This window comes from Danio rerio, chromosome 5, assembly GCF_049306965.1.
Source record: "Danio rerio strain Tuebingen ecotype United States chromosome 5, GRCz12tu, whole genome shotgun sequence".
In the NCBI taxonomy this organism is placed as follows: Eukaryota; Metazoa; Chordata; class Actinopteri; order Cypriniformes; family Danionidae; genus Danio; species Danio rerio.
Window position 1 is genome coordinate 1,560,001 of NC_133180.1, and position 22,649 is coordinate 1,582,649.

The following is a 22,649-nucleotide window of genomic DNA, read 5'->3' on the forward strand; positions in this document are numbered from 1 at the left end:
CAAGTGTAATATTTGATTAAGTTCTAATCATAGTCTAATCCGTCAAAAGAAACCTAGCCAAATTGTGCAGAAATAAACTGTCCCCGGGTAGGTGAAGAACGTGTCTTCGGATACGTTACTTTTTTATTTTAGTCTGTTGTTTTTGGCTGGCTCGGGGCTTGGTAGCATTTGTCTCGGGAGCACGGCCGAGGTTTGGGGAATTACTTGTACATTGGTGGTTCTCCCAAACTTGCGGTATATAGTGCATAAATTCCCGGTCTTGGGCCAGTTGAAGATTAGGGTCTACATTAGTGAAGAGTCGGGGAGGTTTTATTTCTGTGTGATTGGTGGCAATAACGGTGATATTATTATTATTATTGGATTGGAGTTAATTAGATTTTTTTTCTATGGCGAGGGTTGTGGAAACGTTTGTTCAAACTCCGTCGGAGGACTTATTAGACTTAATGACGAAGGATCAATTATTAGAATTAGCAACTCATTACGAAATTGAGCTCTCCGCACTTCAGAAGAGAACGAAGGAGGGGATAAAGCAGATTTTAAAAGCGTCGCTGTTTGATCTGAATGTGCTGGTGGAAGCACCGGCTCCGATACAACCTGGGTTTGGTGCACTTTCATTCGAGCAGCAGAAAGAGTTGTTGATGTTGCAGCGCGACACTGAATGTGAAAAACGGCGTTTAGATTGTGAGAAAGCTAAAATAGAACATAAGATTGAGGAGAGTCGATTGGAGCAGCAGCGCGTGCAGGTCGAGCAGAAACGACTTGATCTTCTAAAAGAGGGTAAGTTCCCTGCTGAAAGTGTTGTAGCCTCCTCTCCTAAATTGGATATTGTTAATAATTTGCGCTTGGTTCCGCCGTTTAATGAGTCTGATGTGGAAACTTTTTTTCTGTTATTTGAGAGGATTGCTGTAGCTTATAAGTGGAGTGACATTGAGCGCACCTTACTCCTTCAGTGCGTTTTGACGGGAAAGGCCCAGCAAGCGTATTCTGCTTTATCAGTTGAGGAGAGTCAAATTTACGAAAATGTGAAGTCATCTGTTTTAAAGATTTATGAGCGTGTGCCGGAAAGCTATCGCCAGCAGTTTCGTTCTTTGGGGCGTGAATCCAATCAAACGCATGTAGAATTTGTGAGAGATCTAACTTTGCGATTTAATCGTTGGCGTATGTCGGCAGAAGTGACCACCTTGGATGATCTGATAAATTTGGTTTTATTGGAGCAATTTGAAAATACGCTTCCAGATATTGTTGTCACTTACATTGCCGAGCGTAATGTTAAGACCGCGTCCCAGGCAGCAGTGCTGGCCGATGAGTGGGAACTCATTCATAAAACTCGTGCAGACGGTTTCAGAAGTGATCGCCTTTCTCCCTGCTTAAGTTCTCCATCCGTTTATTTGAACCAGGCAAGGCGTCCTAAAAGTCCATCAAATAGACACGATTTGACTTGTAACTACTGCTTAGAAGAAGGGCATTGGAAATCAAATTGTCCCGTTCTTAAATCAAAAAGTGCCAAAGCACAGCTAACTAAATCCGCCGGTTTTGTAAAGCCCGCTGCGCTTGTGGGTCCTGTACCGCTGTCCGCTCATTCAGCTGAAACACCGGCGAATACATCAAGCGTGTTAGACCGCCAGGATATTTTTAATCCGTTTATTTCGGATGGTTTTGTGTCACTTAAAAGTGGTAATAGGATAGCAGTAAAAATTCTCCGAGATACAGGATCATCGGCTTCCTTTATTTTGGAATCTATATTGCCGTTTTCACTGGAGTCTGACACTGGTAAGTCGTTGTTAATTCGTGGCATTGGATTAAATACATTATCTGTACCCTTACATAAAGTGACTCTGAATTGTGACTTAGTGCAGGGCGATGTAGAGCTTGGCGTGCGACCTGTTCTGCCCGTTGAAGGCGTGTCACTTATTCTTGGCAATAATCTGGCGGGCGGACGCGTTTGGGTTGGGGAAACGCCACCTTTGATAGTTTCTAACCCGCCTCCTTATTGTGACTGTCTGGATGAGAGTGCTCCGCAAAATCCTGATGTGTTTGTTGCTTGTGCAGTGACTCGATCTGCTAGCCGGGCGCAATCTGAAGTAAAACCTGTAAGTACTGAACATTTTTTTCCGTTAACTGATTACCCACTGGCCGTTTCTAGGGAAGAGCTCTCGAAGGAACAGCAGAGCGATGTAACTTTAAAAGCTCAGTATGAGCAAGTTTATGATGATGTTGATATTCGGAACCGGGCACAGGGTTATTTCATCAGAGATGGGGTATTATTGAGAAAATGGTCTCCACATGCTGGTTTTTGTGTGGGGGATCCTTTTGTCCAGGTGGTGGTGCCCGTTAAATGGCGGCCGGTAGTTTTAAAAACTGCCCATGATGGTCTTGCCGGTCATGCTGGCATTAAAAAGACGTATGACAGAATTCTTCGTTATTTTTACTGGCCACGAATCAAAAAAGATGTCGCCAGTTATGTTAAAACCTGTCATACATGCCAGTTGACTGGTAAGCCTAATCAGCCGTTAAAACCGGCGCCTCTGCAGCCCATTTCTGCCGTATGCCAACCTTTCGAGCATCTCATCATTGACTGTGTTGGGCCACTCCCTCGCTCAAAAGCGGGGAGTGAATATCTGCTAACAGTGATGTGCCAGGTCACTCGTTATCCGGCCGCGTTTCCTTTGCGTTCTATTAACACTAAGGCTATTGTAAAAGCTCTCACTCAATTTATTTCTATTTTTGGCTTACCTAAAGTTATTCAGTCCGATCAGGGAAGTAATTTTACTTCAAACTTGTTTGCCGAAGTACTTCGTCATTTGGGGATTAAACACAATTTGTCCACTGCGTATCATGCGCAAAGTCAAGGTGCGCTAGAGCGCTTCCATTCCACCTTAAAATCCTTGCTCCGGGCTTATTGCGTTGAGATGGACAGAGATTGGGAGGAGGGCCTCCCGTGGCTGATGCTGTCAGCCCGGGAAGTAACTCAACAAAGTCTTGGCTATAGCCCGAATGAACTCGTTTTTGCTCATAAAGTTCGGGGGGTACTGGCTGTTTTGCACGATCAGTGGACCGATTTAGATCCGCCAGAAAAATTGTCGGATTATGTTTTGGGTTTTCGTCGACGGCTTTCGTTGGCATGGGAACTAGCTAAAAAGCAGTTGGGTAGTTCCCAGAAAAAGATGAAGCGCCTGTTTGACCGTCGCACCGAACGCCGACAGTTTAGCGTGGGAGACCAGGTTGTTGCGCTCCTCCCGGTGTTGGGATCGCCCTTTCAAGCCAAGTACACTGGGCCATATAAGGTGACGCACATTGGCAGTAATGACAATTACACTATTTTAACACCAGATCGTAAAAAGAAAACACAAGTTTGTCACGTTAATATTTTAAAGCCATATTTTAATCGAGACTGTGTCACACCAATGCAGGTAAATCCTGTAGCGCTGGTTGATAGTTTTCCTGAGCACTATGCGCATCATGTGATGGATATGCAGGTGGAAGAATTGAAAACACCCGATGATTGCGTGTTGCAGGGTAGGTTAAAGAATTCTGAGACTTTTAAAAAGTTGTTATTCGATTTTAAACATCTAGATGCTACTCAACAACAAGAATTAATTCAGTTGTTATCGGAGTTTCCACAGTTATTTTCCGATGTACCGACACAGACGAGTGTTTTGACGCATGATATAGATGTGGGGGAAGCCACGCCTATCCGCCAGCGCTTTTATCGTGTTCCCCTGAATAAACGTGATGTATTGAGAGCAGAAGTTCAGTATTTGCTCGACAATAAACTGGCTGAACCCTCTTCCTCTTGCTGGTCATCTCCGTGTCTTTTAGTTTTTAAACTTTTAAACTTTTTACTAAAAGTTTAGTCTTTTAGTCGATAGTTTCCGTTTTTGTACGGACTATAGAAAATTAAATTCAGTAACAAAACCAGACTCCTTTCCTCTACCGAGGATGGAGGATTGTATTGATCAGGTCGGTGCTGCAAAATTCGTGACTAAATTGGATTTACTTAAGGGCTATTGGCAGGTCTACTTAAGTGAGCGTGCGAGGGAATTATCGTCGTTTATAACACCTGATGGGTTATTCTCCTACCGGGTTATGAGCTTCGGGCTGCGAAACGCGCCCGCAACGTTTCAGAGATTAATGAACAAAATAGTCGCGGGATTAGAAGGGGTTACCGTTTATTTGGACGATACGATTGTTGTGAGTGATAGCTGGCCGGAGCATCTTTGTCGTTTGCGCCGCCTTCTCGATCGCCTCTCGCAGGCCAACCTTACCATCAATCTCGCTAAATGCGAATTTGCAGGGGCGACGGTGACGTACCTGGGCAGGGTAGTGGGACAAGGACAGGTGCGTCCAGTGAGGGCGAAGGTGCAGGCGATAGATGAATATCCGGTGCCTGTCACTAAGAAAGAATTAATGCGCTTTCTGGGACTTGTAGGGTTTTACCGCTGTTTTTGTAGAAACTTTTCCACAGTGGTTGCCCCTTTAACTGATCTGCTTAAGTCCAAAGCTTTATTTGTGTGGTCCGAGTCTTGTCAAACTGCGTTTGATGCAGTAAAGGCGTTGCTTACGTCAGCACCAGTCCTGATGGCTCCCCGGCTAGGAGAACCATTTAAGATTATGGTGGATGCCAGTAAAGAGGGAGCGGGTGCAGTGTTGGTTCAAGAGGATGATGTGGGCATCGAGCGTCCGGTTTGTTTTTTCTCACGAAAATTCAATAGTTATCAACGGAATTATTCTACCATCGAAAAAGAAGCGCTCGCATTAATTTGGGCTCTCCAACACTTTGAGGTGTATGTGGGAGGAGATAGTTCACCTTTAACGATTTATAGCGATCATAATCCTCTTACCTTTTTGCACTCGCTTAAAAATCCTAACCAACGGCTTATGCGCTGGTGCTTGTTTCTCCAACCTTTTCATTTGGACATTCGGCACTTAAAAGGCTCTGAGAATATAGTGGCCGACGCCCTGTCTAGGGCCCCCTTGTAAATATGGGTTTGTATTCACTTTCTTTTTATTATGTACATGTTTATGGTTTATTGTATGGAAACGTTGTTTCCTGTTTATGGGGGAGGGTGTGACGCCTGCTGCGCTGTCATTTGTCTGCCGTGTCTGTCTGTGTGTCTGTTTTGCTCCCTCTACAGATGCGCTGTAGCATTGCGGGGCATGATCAGGTGGATGGGGAACACCTGAGTCTAAGTGAGCGCTCCTTTATCAGCGTCCGGCCACTGTTTGGGAGGATGATTCTTCCGGCTAAGGGTTGGGACGGAGACCAGCGGCGTGCGAGTTGGCGGGGCGTTCTTGCCTAATGTTTGATCACAGTGGGCTTAAATAAAACTTTTGTAACGTGATTTTTGGCTTCCCCTCTTATTTTTTACTTGTTTCGCCCCGAGGGCGTAACAATACTATCATCTCAAAAACATAGCAAGAATCAGATGCTTTGTTTCCAGTGAAGACTCAGAGAAACTTGTTGATGCTTTTATCAGCAGCAGGGTGGATTACTGTAATGGACTCCTCACTGGTCTTCCTAAAAACACAGTCAGACACTTGCAGCTCATCCAGAATGCTGCAGCCAGAATTCTGACCAGAAGCAGGAAATCAGAGCACATCACACCTGTCCTCAGGTCTTACATTCAGAATAGATTTTAAAGTATTATTACTGGTCTATAAATCACTAAATAGCCTAGCAGCTCAATACATGACAGATATGCTCACTGAATACAAACCTAACAGATCAGTCAGATCTTTAGGATCATATAAACTAGAAACTCCTAGGGTTCAGTCAAAGCAGGGTGAATCAGCTTTTAGCCACTATGACCATCACTGCTGGAATCAGCTTCCAGAAATGATCAGATGTGCTCCAACATTAGGCACATTGAAATCCAGACTGAAAACACACCTGTTTAGCTGTGCCTTTACTGAATGAGCACTGTGCTGCGTCCGACAGATCGCACTATCATGTTTTTTCGTTTTCATTTTCATTCTTTTATATCACATTTTACCTCATTTTAATTTGTTTTTAAATAATTTTTATTGTCTGCATTTTATGTCTTTTTTATTCCCGTTTATGTAAAGCACTTTGAATTGCCACTGTGTATGAAATGTGCTATATAAATAAACTTGCCTTGCCTTGTTTACAGAAATTGAGATCTTTTGGTATAGATAAATCAGTCATGTGCATGTTTTATAGTTCATACATTCAGTCACTGTTCTCCTTTTCTTTGCTTTTTTGGTTCAATTCTCTAAGTGTTAAAAATAAGAGTTGTTTGGAGAAAATTGTGAACCTAGGAGAAAAAATAACAGAGAAAAAACAGATGCCCATGGCTCAGTTATACCAGAGACAAGTTTTGAGAGTATTCTGTCCGATGATTCCCATCCTATGCACTATGAGTTTTATCTTCTCCCTTCTGGTATTCGATAGAGAACTCCTATTAGTAAAACACATCGTTTTAAACTTTCATTCATCCCCTCAGCTGTAAAGTTTTTAAACTTAGAGTAGAATTTGTATTGTATGATGTACTTTTGTGTATTGTGTGTGACATGCTTGTATGCTGCAACCAAATTGCCTTCGGGAAATGAATAAAGACTGACTGACTGACTGACTGACCACGTTATGTGCAACTGTTGGTTGGGATGAACACTGTGTACACTGTGTCTTTGTGGGAAAAACACAGTAAAATAGATTTGGTAGCGAGTGTATGTGTGTTTTGTATTAAACAATATCCTGAAATATTTTACAGTGCACTTCTGTAGGCCTGTGTGCTGCCTGTAGTACTAAAAGGCCTACAGTAAGATGAATGGAGAAGTAGTAAGCACATCAGTGTTCAACTGTTCTTATAAATGTCTCTTCATGTGATGTTTGTGTGTGTCATTTGAAAACCAAATCCCATTTTGAGAAGAAATCGCACCGCTTTGAATGTAAAGTTTGATTTTGCAGGAGAATTGAAGGGTTTTGCCCTTTTAGATTTGCGTGTAGAGTTCAGCCAATATGAGGCATGCTTTCAGAACACGTGTGTAAGCAATTGGCAAAAACTGTAAGTACACATGGATCTCTGAATGAGTGTTAATATACAACATAAACTAAAGTTCACCGCTGAACTCCTGACTCAGACGGCCTCATTGTTCATCACCACACACACACACACACACACACACACACACACACACACACACACACACACACACACACACACACACACACACACACACACACACACACACACACACACACACACACACACACACACACACACACACACACACACACACACACACACACACACACAGGATCAGTCTGTGAACACAGCGGATGATTCAGTCAGACAGGAGGAAAACCGCCGGGTAAGCAGGTCTCCACAAGCCTGAACTCACTGAAGAAAATAATCATACATTTCATAAACTGCTTCCTGCACTTCAGCATTCTCCGGTTTTCCCTGAAGGAAGTGATGCGTATGCAGATGAGAGGTGTGTGTGTCGGTAACCCTTTTGTTAGGTCAGTGGCTGATGTATCTGTTATTGCATGTTTTGATTGTAAAGGCATGACAGCAGATAATCATGCGCTCTTGATTGGAGCTGGTTTTCCCTGTTGGGACGAGGGACAATGCGGCATTTTTACTGTTGATCATCAGAAGCATAGTGTCTGGCTTTTATATGGAGTATACATAATTAGTGTGTGTGTGTGTGTGTGTGTGTGAGAGATCTTTGCGCACTCATCTTGATGTGTGAGAGAAACTCAAAGTGTGCTTCTTAGCTGTCTGAACAAAGTAAACACAGCGAGTGTATTTCTGCACGCACACACACACACACACACACACACACACACACACACTCACTATAATCTGCTGTTTTACTCCACTGAACTCCAGATTAAAGACAGAAACTCTTCAGCACAGACTGATCTAAAGGGTAATGCTCAAAACTGATGATCAACACTCATTTGACCTCTTAATCTTAACAGGGGAACCCAGCAACACTCAGGAATGCAGGATTATCTGCTGTCGTGGCTTTACCATCAATAAATGTGATTATAATGGAAGTCAATGAGGCTAAAACAGCCCCAACATCACCAAAGGGGAGTCAATCTGAACAGCACACAAGAGTTAAAGCAGGGGTTTACCAGGTATGCGATGACATCGTAACCCTGTTCCTTCAGCCAGACCAGAATACAGGAGGTGTCGAGACCGCCGCTGTACGCCAGCACCACCAGACCCTTCGACATCTTGCAGATTCAGCTGAAAACACTGCAGGAAAACACACAGCCAGAAGCAATACAGTTGTTTTTAATCATTTTACATGGAAAAATTTATGTAATGTCAAGTGATGTAAATACTGCAATGGCAGAAACACTGGCTTCTCACAACGGAAAGTTTGCATTTTATTTAATCACACATCTGTGGTCGGACTGCACTGATGCACTCATTTAATGAGGAATAATAACAGATAGATACAAAAGAAGGAACATGTTTTAACAATAAAATAGTAGAATATGAACAAAAAGGAATTATAATTGTTTTGAAGATAAGTGAAAATTTAAGTAAGTAATTTATGTAAACAAATGCAAATATGTTTAATAATAATAGTTCATTCGAGTGATAAATGGTGCCTTTCAGGACTTACAACAAACATGCCAAAAAGCCAAAAAAAAAAAAAAAATTATTTAAAACACTGGCTGTATTATTTTAACATCATCATCATCACACACACACACACACACACACACACACACACACACACACACACACACACACACACACACATATATATATATATATATATATATATATATACACATGTGTGTGTGTGTATATGAGCAATATCACACGAGTAGCAGTGCGATATGGCTGTATCTCGGCACTGGTGAAAGACGTACCTTAGTGCCCCCTCCAGTGCCGATATACAGCCATATCGCATTGCTACGAGTCTAATATTGGGTTTATACAACAGTTTGGCAGCATAATTGTGTATATAAAAGCAAAATCAGAGAGTCTCAAAAACCCTTTTGTATGAGGAACTACTTTCTTCCGCCTTGGATTCAAATCATAAGCTGACAGTTAAACAGCTGAGCGTGCATCTTTTACACTTTAGACCTGTGTTGTCTGCTTTTGGCCAAAGAGCTTAGAACGACCAAGAGTCGACACTCAATAGAACGTTCCATTGCAACTGCAGCGCCCAGCCGCAGCGCCGGATTCCTCCATTTTGGAGTGAAAGCGATCGGCTGTCCATTGGATCTTATTGCTGTCGAGATGGCAAGCAGCTAGTTTATTTTATTTAATTTTTTTATTTAAAAAGTGCATTAAAGCTGAGATACAACCTGAAAGACGACAATACAGCACTTACTATGACAATCATCAGCACTTTTCAGTTTATTTTACAGACTTAAAATATGCTGTTGTTCTATTGGAGTTTTCATACCAAAATGGCCGCCGCGCCATCTAGTGGCTGTTTACCAAATTGCACTAGAGTGTTGCCTCTTAGTGATTCTATGCTCTTTGTTTTTGCTGGCTGTATGTGGGCCGAGTAATACACAAAGGGTAAAAAGGCTGTACGGGTGCTGATATTACTTAATAAATATATCACGGCTATCAGCCAATCAGATCCGAGAACCAGACAGAACTGTTGTGTGTGTATGTATGTATATCTATATATATCAATAACCTCTTAAGACCCAAGGTTGTTTTTTTTACTTGCAATTGTTTTTTCTCTTTGCTATTTGGGCTTATTGGAACCCACTTAGAATAAAAACTCTTCTAATATGATGAACTTTTAGAGAAAATATATATATAGTATACGTGGAATTTACATAAAACACTTTTTCCTGAATGTTTTAAATGCATATTTAACATATATACACACACATATATATATATATATATATATATATATATTTATTTATTTTTATTATTATTATTTTTTTTACTTGCTTTGACTTTCAGAGAGTAAAAAATGAGAAATTCCATGCAAATGTTTTCACCAAAATACTGAACCTGTTTTTAAGTTGTTTTTTTTATGTAAGCAAGTATTTAACAGTACTTTAGAAAATACTCAAAAATGTCAATGTTTTCAAACAATTTTATTTGATTTACCAAAGTCCCACATGTGGCAATTTCACATCTGTCACATCCATAACGACACTTTTTCCCTCATAAATGCAAAAAATATTAAATAAAATCGACAATTTTTGTTTTATAGAGAGCAACTCTTCTCCTTTGGATTATCATTGTTTCTTTTGGGAGGTGCAGTTTAATTCACAGAATTTCCACAAAGTTTGTTGTAGACTTTTTTAGTCACATCAATATCACATGTTTATTTTCCTCATTTAAAGTACAAAACATGTTTACAGATTGAGATTTTTCTGATTACATAACTCTGTGGTCAGATGTAATGGAAAATATAAACAGGAGTTTCAATATAATGTTAATTTATATACTTTCTATGTGAAGTTTTTAGTTTTTACTGCAGATGTCATAACCATAACGCTGGAATTGCTCATATATATTCATATATATATATATATATATATATATATATATATATATATATATATATATATATATATATATATATATATATATATATATATATATATATATATATATATATATATTCATATATATATATATATATATATATATATATATATATATTCATATATATATATATATATATATATATATATATATATATATATATATATATATATATATATATATATATTCATATATATATATATATATATATATATATATATATATATATATATATATATATATATATATATATATATATATATATATTCATATATATATATATATATATATATATATATATGAATATATATATATATATATATACATATATATATATATATATATATATACATATATATATATATATATATATATATATATATATATATATATATATATATATATATATACATATATATATATATATATATATATATATATATATATATATATATATATATATATATATATATATATATATATACATACACATATATATATATATATATATATATATATATATATATATATACATATATATATACATACATATATATATATATATATATATACATATATATATATATATATATATATATATATATATATACACATACACACACACACACACACACACACACACACACACGTTTAAAATACAATTTAAAAGTATTATTAATTATTAATATTATTAAGTATTAATAATATTAATAAATATTAATAAAATTATTAAGTATTATTATTTATTTATATAAATAATAGGATTATATTATATTATGTATTTTAGAGAAATAAACAAATAGTTTTACATACTAAATAGAAAATATATTTTTATTACACAAATTGTCATTACAAATCTGAAATATGAGTCTAATACTCGTGTGACACCAATAAAAATATTTAATAATAATTATAATAAAATAGATAACACAGGAGTACTATAATAAAGTAAAACAGAAAAAACACGTTTTTATATTAGGAAAACAAAGCCTTCACATGTAATAAAAACAAATATAACACAAAAACATATTATTTCGACATTGCCTTCATAACATGATGTTGATGTAACAGATATTAATGTAATGCAATATTAAGTATTATTATGATCGTTGATGCCAATATAGTATGATTAATGTGTATTTTATTAAGAACATGATAACAAAACCTTCAGTCTATCAATGACTGAGCTCTTCACCTCACTGCAGATCAACACAGCTCACTGTTGAATTGTACATCAATATAAACAACGCTCTTTATGACCCTCGTGAACAAACACCGCCGTGATTTCACTACAGATGTGTTTTAAATCACTGCTACACACAACAACAACCTGTTGAGTTTTAAACCAAGCCAAAAGTTAACCCTACACGAACATATAAGCAGACCAGATAAATGAAACTCACCGAAACAGAGCAGAAATGACCAAAATGATGATGAATTGGATCAGACGCGTGCGGCTCGTCCACAAAAAACAAGTGTGTCTGCGTGAGCGCGCGCGCGCTCTCCATCCTAGCACATGCTCTCCGCCCCGCCCCTTTGCCGCACAAGCCAATCAAAACACGTTCAGCTTATATTGTGTATTAAAATACACGTTCAACCAATCAGATAAAGCCATACGACACACTTAACCAGTTTAATAAGATGTGCTGAGTCGTCTGACCAGGGAAGTTTTATATAATCAAACACAAATATTCTCAATGTAAGCTAAAGTTTGTATTTTTAGCAAAACCAGACTCATAACAAGCAATTAAAACTTATAAAGCATGTGCTTCATTTAATATTCTGATTAGTTTGCATGGTTCCTCATTTATTTATTCATTTTTTATGTCTTTTTCTTTCTCGTTGTCTTTCTTTTGCTTAACCTTTATTATATTTCTTTAAAATTGTCACATTTCTCCTGTTGCAAAAACTAATATTTATATTGCATGTACTATACTTCTGTTTGTACTTCTATCTGGTGTAATTGCCTGTTGTAATCGCAATTAAAAAAGAGTAAAGTCAAATGAATTTAGCTGTAGGCATCATTTTAAATTTAAGCTAAATAATAATGTAGTTTTACAATCAATTGAGATATTAGATATAGAGAGAACATTATATATAGCTCATTAAAACATCTAAACCCTGCTGAAAAACCCAGCTTAAACCAGTCTAGGCTGGTTGGCTGGTTTTAGCTGGTTGACCAGCCTGGTTTTAAAGGGGTTTTGGCCACTTCCAGGCTGGCTGTGACCAGCTAAAACCATTTAAAACCAGCTTGACCATCCTGGTTTAAGCTGGACAAAGCTGGTTTTGGCTGGGCTTCCAGTCTGGCTAGGCTGATCAAGCTGGTTTTAGCTGGTCATCTCCTACCCTGACCAGCTAAAACCAGGCTGGAAATGGCTGGAAACCAGCCTGGAAGTGGCCGAAACCCCTCTAAAACGAGCCTGGTCGACCAGCTAAAACCAGCCAACCATCTTAGGCTGGTTTAAGCTGGATTTTTTTAGCAGGGAATCAAAATTAAATAACAATAAAGAGCTTATTGTGCTGTGCTAAACTGGATAAGATACTGTCTTGTCTTTTATAAGAGCGCAAAAGTCCCAAAAAGGAAATTTCTCAACATCATAGCATGGATATCAGTAAGCTTGAGCATGGGGGAGCTAAATCCACTAAACACTTAAGAGTTTGTTTCAACTCCATGAACTTTTGCAGAGTGTAGAATATCAGTTTCAGCACACGAGAACAACATCGGTCTTCAGTATGAAATGTTATGTTAGCCTTTAAATGTTGAAGACTTGAAGAAACACCTCTTCAACAGAAGCTCCTAACCAAATTCATATTACATTATAGAGTGTGACAGCTGTACAATTCAGCACACAACTCGCTTATTTCATTGGCAAATGTATAATTATTATATATATATTGTGGAAAGATTGGTTAAACTAGATACAGAAATGATGTTAGACAATGTTTGACTGCCATCATTTACTTCGTCTTAAAATGAGCTGTATATTGAGATGTGGAGGATTTGACATTTGTTCAGTTCACCATGGAGAAAATGTTTCTCTACTTATCTAAGTTTGTCGTCTTACAGATCTTAAAACCACACAAATTGATAAACTCACGAGGCTGTGTTACGTTCATTTTGAACAAGTTTTTTTACTCAACTTCACAAGGCTAAAAGAGCTTGAGCATGTAAAGGCTTCACTAGGGTAATCAGGGTAAAGTTAGGGTAATTAGGCAAGTCATTGTATAACAGTGGTTTGTTCTGGAGACAATCCAACACTAATATTGCTGAAGAGGGCTTATAATATTGACCTCAAAATGGCTTTAAAACAATTAAAAACTGCTTTTATTCTAGCCGAAATAAAACAAATAAGACTTTCTCCAGAAAAAATTAGATATTAGAGGAAATACTGTGAATTTTTTTTAATATTTACTAAATTAGCAAGGACTCTGCTCAACATAATTTGGTAAAAATATTTTAAAAAGGACAAACAATTAAAGGGGGGAGTGAATAATTCTGACTTCAACGGTGTATATATATATGCACAAGTGCATCTGATTAACGTTTTCTATTTATTTTTAAACGAACAAGGAAATTATTCATGGTTTTTTTGGTCCTTCATAAGAAAAGGTTTTGGCAGCCGCAGGTTATAGCAAAGCAAAAAGCGTAGTTTATTAAAATAACCCCCACCCCCACCGCAGTCTTACTGAAGAGACAGTGTTATACCCCTCAGTGCACATACTCTCACATTCCTGCCGGATTCCAGGAAAGATTCTCCTCTGAAAAGATCTTGCTGTGGTTTTCTGGAACTGACCAGGAGTGCTACAATGCAGTGGTGGATCTGGGAATTTATAAAGGCAGGGGCCAGGGTTTACAGAGGGGGGCCAAGTTATTCAGTTGGTGCTGGAACTATCGATTTCGCCATGAAGCGCACCATTAATGTTGACATGGCAACTCAAAATGTTTATTTAATATAACGCATATAACAGCTATGAGCAGAACCCCAGTAAATAAATCTCGTAACTCGAGATTAACGTAATGTCGAGAGGATCACGTGTTTATGATTGATCACAGCTGGTCCCGCATTATTCAATTCATAATTCTCCAATCAGACGATTCCTAAGCCACTATAAACACCCTCAGCTCCATATCACAGCCATCTTCATTTTGAAGAATCCCCCCTTCCACCCCTGCTCCTCCTCCTTTCCTAGATGGGTGGCACGGTGGCCCAGTGGTTAACACTGTTGCCTCACAGCAAGAACATCACTGGTTCTAGTCCTTACCAAGCCAGCTAATATTTCTGTGCAGAGTTTGCACGTTCTCCCCGTGCTCATGTGGGTTTCCCCCGGTTTCCTCCCATTGTTCAAAAACATGCAGCTTAAGTTAATCGACTAATCCAAATCAGCACATAGACATGCTGCTAGTCAGTAGTTATCTCTAAGAGGGATCACTATCTGTTCATTAGCTAATACAGCAGGGGAGTTCTCCAGATCTACCTGAGCTTAAACTCCCCTTTAGCCTTGCAAACAGGAGGGAGCCCCGGGCTCGAGGATCTTATGAGCTCAGGGCTCTCTCCCAGGACAGCATGCCAAACACGCTTTATCATCAATCATCAGCTGAGTGTCAACTCTAGAAGTCCATTTTGAAACATTTGTCAGAGAAACGAGCCGGCTTTGAATCAGTTTTACCTCCTGTTTCAGAACAAGTCAGCTGATCTTCAGGGACGAAAGCACTTATGCAAGAAAAACAGCTGAAATAATAAACAACATCCGGCGTTCGACACAAAATAAAGCACATCTTCATGTATGAGCTTTGATATAAATGAGCAGTCACTTAGAGGAGAGGCAGTACAGGGGCCAGCTGGATTTAAACGGGGGCCGGTGCCCCTGTGGCCCCACCCCTAGATGCGGCCCTGCTACAGCATGCAGGAAAGAAAGTCTCATAAATTAAAACTTCATTAATTTATGCAACAGCCTTACATTTATAAGGGAAACATGAAGGCGATCATACACAAAAAGACCCCAGCCTATAAGGCTAGACGTTTTCTTTCCCTTATTGATTTATTTGTTTGGTGCATGTACTCATGTGCGATCAGAAAACTAGTGTCCGCCTCTCCCAACACAATCCCACGACAATTCGTACCTTTTTGATTTAGTGGCTAATTCGTATGATATCGTACGATGTAATTCGTACAATTTAGTACGATTTGCTCATCCCCCAATGACGGTTGGGTTTAGGGGTGGGGCTAGGTGCCACGCCTTCTTTTTAAAATCGTACAATTTCGTACGACTGAACTCGTACGCATTCGTACTTATTAGCCACTACACTGACAAACGTAAAATACTTACGTTTTCTCGTGAGATCAGGCGCGCTTCTCCCCAGCTGGCCCTCTTTGGCCCAAAGTATTCGGCAGGCCAAAAAAGGTCGGCTGCTAGCCCCAAGAAAGCCCCGATTTGGCCTGATTAGGCCCTGGAAGTTACAGTGGAAACACGACTGGCCTTGGCTCGCTTGCTTTAGGCGTGATAGTGGAAATGCAGCTAATGTGTCCGGCTTTGACCTTGGCCAGTACCAAACCGTTTCAGGCCCCGTTTACACTAGTGCGTTTTAGTTTTAAAACGGCGTTGTAGAATGAAAACGATCCGCGTCCACACTCGCGTTTTACCCAGCGTTTCTGAACTGCTCTCCGTCCACACCAAAACGCTGAAAACGCACATCACGTGACCACACACACACTCACGGGCAAGCGCTCCAGCATTTCTACCCAGATGAGAGCTCTGCTTGTCGGACTGCTCATCACGCATCTCCCGCTGGATCTAATCTCACTATATTTGCTAAACGTGATATTTCATTCATGTTGTTGTCTTTATCTAACGACATATTCCCTGACTTTGGTCATTGGAATCTATTAAGTTACTTGTTCACGGGTAACATGTTTTGGTTAAGCGCAAAGATAAGTTAATGATTAATCCAGGTACATTGACTGATCGCTTGCCCTTATTTCCTACAATGTATAAACTTATTGTATGTTATACTTTTATAATTGTCAATTATTAAAACTTATATTCAGTAAAAGAGAGGCTGTGTTTCGTATTTTCTCTGAAATTGAAAGGAGGCGGTTGTTATCGGCTCCGTTTTGTTATAAATATCCACACAGTGAAGATGACGCTCATTTATGCAGCACGACGCCTCAACATTTCTGCTGTCTGTTAAGTTGCTAATATTAAAATGAAAATAGGCAGTTCCTTAAATCATGTTTACATTTTATTGTTGAGAAAGTGAAACAACGTAGCCAGGGTGATGTGAATGAAGTTATAAAGTACACTGTTCCCTTTGAAGATTTACCCGTGTCCTCTGTATGTTTTCCATATCAAACTGAGAAGGGGGAGACTGCAGCCTTGATCAACCTTGCGAAGTTTAAACTTACAAGAAGAGGATGCGAGACTGAACTGTGTGTGTTAGGCTACTTAATATTCAGGAAAAGCCCCAATCAGATAGGCGAACGTTTGCAGCCCCGCCTCCGTTTTCAGATGTATCCGTCTTTCCCCATCCACACTGAGACGGAGCAGCAGCGTTTCAGAATGAAAACGGCCTCTCCAGCGTTTTCAAAAAGCTCCGTTTTCGGCGCCCGAGAACTCCGGCGTAGTGTGGACGGTTGGCGTAACCGTAGCAAAACTTATGCGTTTTCAAACTAAAACGCACTAGTGTAAACGGGGCCTCAATCTGCATTCTACTAAACATGCTGTTTATCAGGAGGTTCCTTAAAATTTCCATCACAGTCTCAATAAGCACCTTGTTCACTAGTCAGTGCACTGATTAGGGCGTCAGACATTTTAAGCGCTGACTCAATCACTAAATTCTTCCAGTGCACTGAAACTCTCACATTGATACGCATTACTATATGTGCCCTTAACAGAGGTTCAAAAGTGCGAAAATGAATCACGTGACCCAAATCATTGCACAAATGAGAGTTGGTATTGCTTATTTATTTTTAACATGAACAAACAGCTTCATAGCTGAGGAATAAATCCAGCAAACCTTTAGAAATGATTCATGGTTGAGCAAATTCATTCATTTTCTTTTCAGCTTAGTCCCTTTATTAATCCGGGGTCGCCACAGGGGAAAGAACCGTCAACATATCTAGCACGTTTTTACGCAGCGGATGCCCTTCCAGCCACAACCCATCTCCGGGAAACATCCACACGCACTCATTCACACTCACACACTACGGACAATTTAGCCTACCCAATTCACCTGTACCACATTCCTACGACCCCCTCGATCGAGTCGAAACATAAAAGAGCTCAGAAAACAAAATAATAAACATGCAACTTATCTATTACACATAAAACTACTAGAACAACAAATCAAGAAACAAACAAACGTCTTGGAAAATAAAGAAAAAATAACCAACATATAAATAATGCCAAACAAATCCATAAGGTTGCCGAACTTAAGAGATGGTCTTGACGTGAGGGCGTCCAAGTAGCCACACCGACCGTCCTCCAGAAGCTAGCACACACTCGCATTTATATGCTTGAACCAATTGGGGAGCAACCATGGCACCCAATCAGGATCTGCCACATCCAAACTGGAATACTGGGGTCGTCACACGCATGTGTTTGCACTGGGGAAACCGGAGCATACTCTGTATTTCTGAACTTCTGTTAAGAGCGCATGCTGTGTGTATGATTTTCACAGGGCATTGTGGGAATTTTCAGGGTGCGAACGTTTCAGTGCACTTGAAAAATTTAGCAATTGAGCCAGCACATAAAAAGGCTGATACCCTAATCAGTGCACTGACTAGTGAACAAGAGTGCTTAATGAGACGCATGCCAATACAGAAATAGCATGTCAGCTTTCTATAAATCTAGAGCGAAATAGTGTAATGTAATGTGTGCATTTATGAATGATGACATTTTTTTACGTATGCTGGGAGCCCAGCGTTAGAACAAACACTGCAATGTTCAGTTTAAAATCTTTTTTTTTGATTTGATGCTGACTTTAAAGAAATGGAAGAATATCAGAACGCAACAATAAAACTCAGAATTGGTTAATTTTGCTTTATTTTTCAGCCATGATCTGAAACCCCCTGAAAAAGCTGAATACAATATAAAGTTCTGAATATACCAAGAGTCGCAAGTTCAAAAATATTCAACTCGAGCGGAAAATTCAAAGCAAAAAACATCCCATTAGTAATAAACTGTATATGGAAACTAGAAAGGTCTAAATACGCTAATTTTACTAAAATCAGACGTTGAAATGTGTGGTTTACCTGTAGTTTAAACTTTTTAGACTGAGTGACGAATTTTGTGTTATCTTCACACGTTAAACACCTTGGCATGTAACAATATCAGAATGCAACAATATAACTCTTTTCCATAATTCTTAGGTTTTGCTTTGTTCCACCATGACCAGAAAAATAAATACAAATAAATACAAAACTCTACATAACGACTTATTATCATCATTATCATGTTTCGTATATGTAACCAACAGAAAACACTGTTTTTACTACTGTGACACTGTTTTTACACACTTTACTACTGTGACTGTTACCATGTTATGACGTGTTGTCTACATGCATTAGAATAAACACCGGAATAATCAATACACAATGTATTTTTAATTTGCTATTGGCTTTAAAAAGTGGAAGAATATCAGAACACAACAATATAACTATAACTTTAATAATTCGTTGGTTTTGCTTGTTTTTTAACCAGGACCAGAAAACTAAAAAAACATAATTAAAATATAAACTTCTGAAAAATCAGTATAGCGACTTTTTATTATTAATTTTTGTGGCTTTTAAATTGAAAGCCAAAAGAGTGAAAATGTGCAAATTTTACCACGTAAATAAGATGTCGAGAATATGCAGTTGAACCTTTCTAGAGCGAGTGATGATGTGTTTTCTTCGTACGTGTTATTTTTGTGCATTGGAACACTGCAATATTCTTTTAATACTTCGTTTTTGACGTTAACTTAAAAAAAAAAAACAGATATCAGAATGCAACAATGAAACTCATTTCAATGATTTGCTGGTTTTGCTTTTTTCCACCATACGCTGAAAACCGAAAAAAAAAACTAAATAAAATATAAAAAACACCAAGAGTCGCAAGTTAAAAAAAAAATCAACTCGAGCGAAAAAATCACACTTGGCGAAAAATATCCCGCGAGTAATTTATATGGAAGTCAGAAAGATCAAAATATGCAAATTTTACCACATATACTAGAGCAAGCAATGATTTTTCTTTGCACGTAATTTCTTTGCGCATTAGAATAAACACTGCAATATTCTATTAAAAAATATTTTAGATTTCGTTGACTTTATGGAAATGGAAAAATATCAAAACACAACAAAACTCATTTCAGTATTTCGTAGGTTTTGCTTTATCTTTCCGCCGTGACCTGAAAACCGAAAAAAAAAATCAATAATAATACAATATAAACTTCATAAAATCAATAAAACAACTTATTATTATTTTGTGGCTTTTATATAGAAAGCCACAAAAGTTGAATTGTGCAAATTTGACCACGTAAACAAGATGTTGAGAAATTTTAGTTGAAAATTTCCAGAGCGAGCAATGATTGTTCTTTGCATGTGTCATCTTCATGCATTACAATAAACACCACAACATACAAATAACACAATAACAAAAATCTATAAAAAAACATAATTTTTTGATTTCATGTTGACTTTAAAGAAACTGATCAATATCAGAACATAACAATGAAACTCATTTTAATAATTAGTTGGTTTTGCTTTATTATTCCGTCATGCCCTGAAAACCAAAAAAACCAAATACAATAAAAAAAACAATATTCAACTCGAGCGAAAAATTCATGCTTAGCTAAAAACATACCGTGAGTAATTTATATGGAAACCAGAAGAGTCAAAATATGCTAATTTTACCATATAAACTAGATGTTGAAAACGTGTTGTTTACATGTAGTTTAAAAGCTCTAGAGTGATTTTTGTTCGCATGTGACATCTGCGCATTAGAATAAACATTGTTATATAGTATTAAAAATTTGTTTTGGATTTCACGTTGACTTTATAGAAATGAAAGAATTTCAAAACGTAACAATGAAACTCATTTCAATAATTCATAGGTTTTGCTTTATTTTTCAGCCATGACCTGAAAACACGCAAAAAAACTAAATACAAAAAAAAAAAATTCTTTACCACGTATACAAGATGTCGATAATATGCAGTTGATCATTTCTAGAGTGAGTGACGATGTGAGTTTTCTTCGTACGTGTTATTTTTGTGCATTGGAACACTGCGATATTCTTTAAATACTTCATTTTTGATTTCACGTTAACTTAAAAAAAAACAGATCAGAATGCAACAATGAAACTCATTTATTAATTTGCTGGTTTTGTTTTCCACCATACTCTGAAAACCAAGAGTCGCAAGTTCAAAAAAATTCAACTTGAGCTGAAAAAAAATCACACTTGGCGAAAAACATCCCGTGAGTAATTTATATGGAAGCCAAAAAGGTCAAAATAGGGGAAAATGTTACCACATAAATTAGATGTGGAGAATGAGTTGTTTACATGTAGTTTAAACCTTCTTGATTTTCTTCACACATGATATGTTTGCACATAAGAAAAAACACCTTAAAATGTAACATCAAAACGATCGATGGGTCGTCCATCGGATCAGAAATCGTAACCGGTAAAGTGGCATTTACTGCTGCGACTGTTATGTTCGCGCATTAGAATAAACAACACAATAATCAATAAAAAAATTGTTTTTGATTTGATGTTGACTTTAAAGAAGTTGTAGAATATCAGAATGCAACAACAAAACTTCTGAAAAATCAATATAATGACTTGTCATTATTAGTTAAATGTCAAAATGTGCAAATTTTACCATGTAAGCAAGATGTCTAGACAGTTTTTTTTTACATTCAGTTTAAACGTTCAAGAGCGAGTGATGATTTTTCTTCGCACATTATCATCACACATTAGAATAAACACTGCAATATTTAATGAAATAAACATTTTTGATTTCACGTTGACTTTAAACAAACTGATTAATATGCTGCAATATTCAATAAAAGTTTTTGATTTCATGGTGATCGCACGCGTTATCTGCACACTACAGCACTGCAATGTTCGATAAAAAAGTTTTTGATTTCACGTTGATCGCACGCGTTATCTTCACACTGCAATATTCAATAAAAGTTTTGATTTCACGTTGATCACACACACGTTATCTTCACACTACAATATTCAATAAAAACTTTTGATTTTACGTTGATCGCACGCGTTATCTTCACACTGCAATATTCAATAAAAAGTTTTGATTTTACGTTGATCGCACGCGTTATCTTCACATTGCAATATTCAATAAAGTTTTGATTTTACGTTGATCGCACGCGTTATCTTCACACTGCAATATTCAATAAAAAGTTTTGATTTTACGTTGATCGCACGCGTTATCTTCACACTCCAATATTCAATAAAAAGTTTTGATTTCACGTTGATCGCACGCGTTATCTTCACACTGCAATATTCAATAAAGTTTTGATTTTACGTTGATCGCACACGTTATCTTCACACTGCAACACTCCAAAATTCAATAAAAGTTTTTGATTTCACGTTGATCGCATGCGTTATCTTCACACTCCAATATTCAATAAAAGTTTTTGATTTCACGTTGATCGCACGCGTTATCTTCACACTGCAATATTCAATAAAGTTTTTGATTTCTCGTTGATCGCACACGTTATCTTCACACTGCAATATTCAATAAAAGTTTTTGATTTCACGTTGATCGCATGCGTTATCTTCACACTCCAATATTCAATAAAAGTTTTTGATTTCACGTTGATCGCATGCGTTATCTTCACACTGCAATATTCAATAAAAGTTTTTGATTTCACGTTGATCGCATGCGTTATCTTTACACTGCAATATTCAATAAAAAAGTTTTTGATTTCACGTTGATCACACACGTTATCTTCACACTGCAATATTCAATAAAAATGTTTTTGATTTCACGTTGATCACACACGTTATCTTCACACTGCAATATTCAATAAAGTTTTTGATTTCTCGTTGATCGCACACGTTATCTTCACACTGCAATATTCAATAAAGTTTTTGATTTCTCGTTGATCACACACGTTATCTTCACACTGCAA

General features: G+C 37.6%; 1 protein-coding gene and 1 long non-coding RNA gene across 3 annotated transcripts in view; one reads left to right on the forward strand and one right to left on the reverse strand.

The window, feature by feature from the left end:
• ass1 (argininosuccinate synthase 1) overlaps positions 1-12,000 on the reverse strand; it is a 79,022-nt gene extending 67,022 nt beyond the window's left edge. The window contains exons 1-2 of one of the 2 annotated variants that reach the window (XR_012405858.1): positions 11,921-12,000; positions 8,108-8,231 (exon numbers count right to left, since the gene is read on the reverse strand). Coding sequence is in view for 1 of the 2 variants with exons in the window: in NM_001004603.1 (NP_001004603.1) it covers positions 8,108-8,209 (102 nt within the window). In the remaining variant the exon portion in view is untranslated. The remainder of the gene's footprint in view (positions 1-8,107; positions 8,232-11,920) is intronic. The other variant, NM_001004603.1, reaches the window with a different exon arrangement.
• On the forward strand, positions 7,255-8,627 carry LOC141385726 (uncharacterized). The gene is made up of 3 exons (XR_012406628.1): positions 7,255-7,332; positions 7,409-7,483; positions 7,949-8,627. It is a non-coding gene; the product is annotated as an uncharacterized lncRNA (long non-coding RNA).
• Positions 12,001-22,649: the final 10,649 nt, after the last annotated feature.